Genomic DNA, 6,230 nt, shown 5'->3' with positions numbered 1-6,230 from the left:
TCCTTCAACCCTCTTCCAGCCCCTCTTCCACCCCCCACCTACAACCTTCCTTGCTTCACTTGCTGGCCCACCCTCTCCCAAATCCCCCACCCCACCCAAGTCATGTACATTGTGGGGTTGAAGACATAAAGAAAAAGCCCATTTAGGCAACTTTCTGATGTGATGGAGAGGAGCAAAGGGCCTATCCAGAGGCCTGGTCTGTATTTGTCTGGGGAAGATAACTAATGAATGCTACGATGGTAAAGTCAGAATGAAATAGAGAAATGGGGCAGTCACTTACCCATCCTTCCAACGATCACAGCCAATACCACAGCAGCCATGAGTAGCAGGCTCAGGAGGAGCACAGAGCCCCAGACCAGAGGAATGCTGAAGGACAAGAACGTGGTAAACTCAGCCTTTAAGCCTAACAATGGTAAGAAGCTCTCTAGCATCAGAGACTTCTGCAGGACAAGAACAGTAGGGGAGTCTTCAGAGGGCTTAGTGGTAGCTTAGAACTCAACAAAGAAATGGGTAAGAAGGAAGGCCATGCCCTGAATCATTCACAGGCTCCCCAGGCCGAGGGGTTTTTGAGGCTGCTTCTACTTTACAGCCCCTGCGTTCTTTGCAATCCAGTGACACTGGCCTCCTCTTTCTCAAACAAGGAGCTCCATCTCCGGACTCCTGACATTTTCTCTGCCTGTGTCCCATGTCTGGAATGTTCTTCTCAGCGTCCCTGGTTTTTTTCAAGTCCCACCTAAAAGCCTACCTTCTACAGGAAGCCTCTCCTCACCACCACCCCCTTTAATTCTAGTGTCTTCTTTCTGTTGATTATCTTCAGTTTATCCTGTATGTAGCATTTTTGTACATAGCTGTTTGCATGTTGTGTCCCCTGTTGGACTCCTTGAGAACAAGGACAATCTTATGCCTTTTTTTTTTTTTGTATTCCCAGCACTTAGGTCAGAGCCTGGCATGTAGTGGGTGCGTTATCAATGTTTCTTGACTGAATTATTAACTTCATCTTCACAATTAGTCAATTGGGAGAAAGGACATCTGCCGTAGTCTGATCCACCAGATTTAGCCCTGAGGAGAGAACAATGTCTCTTTTTTGGTTTTATTTGGTCCTTAGGGGACAAGGGACATAGTCACTGGATGACTCAGCCTCCCACACCTCCTACCACCCCTGTGTTTTAGCAAACTTTGCTGCCTGGGCACCAGCTCAGTTCTAGTATTGGATCAGATATCAGATTTAGAATCAGATCCAGATAGTCTGAACACTTTTTAGCTAGAGACACCCAAAATTCAACTTGTCCAAAAGTGAACTCAATATTTTTCTACTCACCCAGCCACCACTTAATTCAAGGTTCACCTGCCCCATCACCTTTTGTTTAGACTATTATAATCAGTGATTTGCTGGTAAATATTCAACAGTTGGCTCTCAAGAAAGAAAAATAGTTCCAAAAAACAGACTTTTAATTTTAATTTGCATTATAACATTTTCTCCATCACTTTCTTAAGTCCAGACAATCATCAAAACAATATATCAATCCCCAATTTGTAGCATTTCCTGATTTCTGAGGCACAGATGCTCACACTGAAAATGGAATCATTGGTTCTCACTCCAGCCCTTATGAGCTGGCTCCAGAATACTTCTGATGGTGATAGCCCCTAATTGGTCTCCCTACTTTAAATCTCTCAACACTCCATGTCAACCTACATATAGCTGCTAAAGTGAGTTTTTCTTAGGAGCAGATCCAACCATATCACTCCCCTACTCTATTAATTCCAGTGATTCATTAACTCTTGCCTCAGTGATAAAATATACACTTCCCTTTTAAAGCCTGTCACAACCTGATCGCCACCTATCCTTCCAATCTCATTATATATTACTTTACTATATTATTAGAGTAGGTACCTAAGTGGTATAGTGAGAGAATCAGGAAGACCTGAGTTCAAATCCAGCCTCAGACACTTACATATGAGTCCGAAAGTCATTTAACCTCTGCATGCTTCAGTTTCCTCATCAGTAAAATGGGGATAATAATGGCACCTACCTCAGGGTTGTTGTGAGCAAATGTGATTATACTTGTAAAGTACCTGGCACATAGTAGGCAGTTTTTATTATTATTATGCTAGTTCATTATTATTATTATTGTTACAAATTACTCCCCTTTCCATACTTTGCCATTCAGGCCAATTGGCTTTCTCTATTCCTCACACACAATATTCTATCTCTCTTCTGTCTGTGCCTTTTTTTTTTTTTTAAATTAGGCAATCAGGGTTAAGTGACTTGCCCAGGGTCACACAGCTAGTAAGTGTCAAGTGTTTGGTCTGAGGATTTGAACTCAGGTCTTCCTGACTTCAGGGCCGGTGCTGTATCCACTGCCCCACCTAGCTGCCCCTCTCTGTGCCTTTCTTTATATAGGCTGTTTCCTATGGCTGGAATGCACTCCTTCCTTACCTTTGCCTTACAGAACCCCTCCCTTTGGGAGGTGCTTAACCGCCACCTTCTATAGGAAGCCTTTCTTGATCTCCCTCCCCCACCCTCAATCCCCACCCCAGGTTAGCGCCCTCTCTCCTCAACTACCTTATATTTAACTATCTTGTATTAATTCTGTCCATACTTATTTATATATGTAATAGGACAGAATAGAATCTACCCTCCAATAGAATGTGAGCTCCTTGAGAGTAGGACTTGTCTCATCCTCTGTCTTTACATCTCCAAAATCTAGCCTGGCACACAATAGTCCCTGTAATAAGTGCTTGTTAACTGATTTGATTGATCTAGTACCTCCAGTCTTCTTGGTTGGGTTCCACGGGGATGAAGCTTGGGCTGACTACAGGGTGTTCCATAGGAGCAAAAGTCAAAGTTTCTTCCCAGTAGTCTTCTTTGTTCTCCTTATCCTGCCTTGACACTGAAGAGACATACAATGTCCCCCCACCCCAAAAAGAGGAACTTGGTTAGCTAGTTAGAAATATTTATTGAGTACATGTAGGACCATGCAACCTGAACAATGATGGGGAGATGGAGAGGTAGTGAGAATATAAATGAGGACATGGGGAATTCAGAGTTGAGGAGGTAGTAGGGTTTAAGGTTGGAAGGTGCAGAGCTATAAACAAGCAAGTTTTGTGCCTGAGGTGAGATGTAGGAAACATTTTCAAGATGTCTTTTTAAGACAGGTAGGTAGGAAGAGATGCTGGTATATAAGCCTCCATAGGCTGCTGGGGATACCTCAGGCTACTGGAGAGGACAGGATAGGGATGGGGGTGATGGGTAGAGTTGAGGTATGGTGAAGCTGAAACTCAAAATCTTCTGTATTCCTATTTTAACCCATTCTGTTAATTAAATGCTAAGATGAGTTGATTGTGTGTTGCTGGTAGACTGCAAAATGATGTCTAAGTACTCTAAATTATCATGCCCTGGGACAAATCTCCAGTTGACCTACCCCAGGTATGACTATGAGAAAATGGAGAAGATGGTAAGGACAGAGGTTGGTAGGTGGAAAGGTGGTAAATCCAGGAATGGGGAAGCTGGAACAGCAGGTGGGGATAGCTTCAGCAGGGCTGTATTATCCATAGATGTGTCTGATGAGAACAAAAAGCCTATGAAAATATATTACCATTTAGAATTTTGTTGAATAAAAACTGCAACCAAGGTCTGTTACTGAATATAACAAATAAGGTCCAATCTTTATCCCTTAATATTAATAAAAATGACAGGACCTATGGTTTCATTGGAATAGGGAACTTCCTCTACCAGTGCAGGTAGAGGAACTTAATTCCTTAACCTCTATTTGTTTCAATCTCTTCAACTATAAAATGGGTATAATAACTGCACCTAAGTCTCTGGGTTGTTGTGAAGATCATCTGAGATTATATTTGCAAAGCACTTTGCACTGTGCCTAGCCCATGGTAGGCATTATATAAATGTTTGTTCCTTTCCCTTATTGTTTTAGAAAGGTGACCAGAACAAATAGAAATGAGGGCCATTAATCTATACATAAGGATTCCTTTGGGCAGCATACTGACTTCATTTTAAAATTCAGTGTTGTCTATTTTTACTGTATTTTTATTTATTTTCTTAAATATTTCCCAATTACATTTTGAAGTGGCTTGGGTGGCACTCCTACAGCCGACATGTTTGATACCTCTGGCCTAGAGCACTGAGGGATTTGACTTGCCCAGGGTCACTCAGTCAGCAACTCTCAGAGGTAAGACTTGAACTTAGTTTTTTCCTGACTTCAAGGACAGTTCTCTGTCAACTACACTAGGCCACTTAAGCTTTAACAAAAAAAAATTAAGGAGCAGCTAGGTGGCACAGTGGATAGAGTCAGGAGGACCTGAGTTCAAATCCGATCTCAGACCAGATACTTGACACTTACTAGCTGTGTGACCCTGGGCAAGTCATTTAACTGCAATTGCCATACACACACACACACACACACACACACACACACACACACACACACACATTAAACTTGGGTCTCAGTACCAAAAGTTAAAAAGGATCTTGGAGGTCATCAAATCCAACCCTACCTCTCCTTTTTGTGGATAAGGAAACTGGAGCCTTAAAAATAAAATGACTTCAAGGTTACATAGGCAGTAAATGGCAGAGTAAAGATTTAAACCCAAGTCATCTAATTCCAGATCAGGTGTTCAGTATACTACATAATGCTGCTGTTTGAAAATAATTACTGAATTTAAAAGGAAAAGTCATCCTATATTGAAAATATTGACTGAATCGAAGAAGGATGTGAAGGGGGCAGGGTAGGGAGGAAAGCACATTCTCTTGTGTTCAGATGACTGGGAACCCAACTAGGAGTCAGGGATGGAAGGGACATCATCAGGAGATGGACAAGTTATCTTGGCCTCACCACCCAAAGTGGCTTCCTCCCGCTGGAGAGACAGGAAAGGTTATTATTGTCTTCTTCCCATGGTTTGCCGTTGCGAGGCACCCTCAGAGAAGGACTTTGCTGGTATCCAAGAGTCCTAGTTACTGAACTAAAGGTTTCCACATGACACTCACCTGGAGGGGATACTTTCAGAATGAACATGCCCAGGGCCCGGAGCCCTGTGGTTGTCTCCACCATGCAGCCATATTCGCCAGCATCCTCCAGCTGCACATCATCCATCACTACTTCGAGTAGGCCCTCACCCAGGTCAGTGAGGTGGACCTTTTCACTGCTTGGGGTCCTCCTGTCCACAACTGAGGTGACAAGGGGTTGGCATTCTGTGGACAAAAACTGACACCACACCTTCCGGGCCCGAGCATCCTCTAGGTCATAGTGGCACAGCAGGGATATTGAACCACCAGCAACGGCTTGTAGTGTTTCGGGAGCACCTTTGACAACGCAACCTGGAGAAGAAAGAAGGCATAGTATGCAGGTGGTGCACCTTGCATGAGTAGCTGGTACCCACAGGCATGACAGTAATAGGGGAGTACAAGGCCGGTCTCTCCTTCCTTTCTGACTTAATGAGATTGGATGGACCTTAGAGATATCTAAGGCAGGAGTTGTGTGTGTGTGTGTGTGTGTGTGTGTGTGTGATCTCTTTTTAGAATAGTGTTTTTAAATGCATAAAATAAAATTTACAGTATTGCAAAGGAAAATAATCATATTAAAATGAAGAAATTTTTTTTCTATCCGACTTTGTGGTCCCTCGATACCTACTTCATAGACCCCAAGTTAAGAACCCTGATCTAAGGGGACAAAGAGAGGAGAGGATTGCCTAGGGCATCAGTGCCAAGCAGCCCCATGAGGGTGTTTGAGTGCTCAGGACCCTTTCTATTGAAAGAGTCACCAGCCCTCTTCAGACCTTACCTGTCATACCCAGGAGAAAGAGCAAGAGTAGGGTGAAACCCATAGTGGGATAAGCTGGAGGTTCCACTGTCCAGGGAGCAGACTGAACTCAGAGACTCAGTCCAGAGAATGATAGAGGGCCCTCCCAGATGCAGGAAATGCTTTCTCAGTGTACAGTCACATGGGTCTCCCAATGACCAAAGTAGTGGCAGCTCAGTAGAATATGGCAAAGGGGGGAAAGAGGCAGGAGGCTGACAGGCACTTCTATTGAGTTGAGGTAGCAGGAGCGGAGAAAGTGCCATATGGAATCAATTGGCCAACTCTCATGAGTTCTACCTCCACAACATTTCTGAGACCATACTAGTTCAGGCCTTCATCACCTCCCACCTGGACTATTGCATTAGCCTCCAGCTGGTCTCTCTGCTTCTAGTACCTCCAATTCATCCCATCAAATTG

The 6,230-nt window shown here is 43.6% G+C and overlaps 1 protein-coding gene across 1 annotated transcript in view; it reads right to left on the bottom strand.

Annotated features, from left to right (window-relative positions):
- Nucleotides 1–5,915, bottom strand: part of TREML1 (triggering receptor expressed on myeloid cells like 1) — a 7,050-nt gene extending 1,135 nt beyond the window's left edge. The window contains exons 1-4 of the mRNA XM_020999330.2: nucleotides 5,796–5,915; nucleotides 5,003–5,332; nucleotides 2,768–2,891; nucleotides 281–366 (exon numbers count right to left, since the gene is read on the bottom strand). Of these exons, the coding sequence (XP_020854989.1) occupies nucleotides 281–366; nucleotides 2,768–2,891; nucleotides 5,003–5,332; nucleotides 5,796–5,838 (583 nt within the window). The 5' untranslated portion in view covers nucleotides 5,839–5,915. The remainder of the gene's footprint in view (nucleotides 1–280; nucleotides 367–2,767; nucleotides 2,892–5,002; nucleotides 5,333–5,795) is intronic.
- Nucleotides 5,916–6,230: the final 315 nt, after the last annotated feature.

This window comes from Phascolarctos cinereus, unplaced genomic scaffold (assembly GCF_003287225.1).
Source record: "Phascolarctos cinereus isolate Bilbo 61053 unplaced genomic scaffold, phaCin_HiC Scaffold_5;HRSCAF=322, whole genome shotgun sequence".
In the NCBI taxonomy this organism is placed as follows: domain Eukaryota; kingdom Metazoa; phylum Chordata; class Mammalia; order Diprotodontia; family Phascolarctidae; genus Phascolarctos; species Phascolarctos cinereus.
Note: the sequence above shows the minus strand (reverse complement) of the source record. Positions and strands in the feature narration are given on the sequence as shown.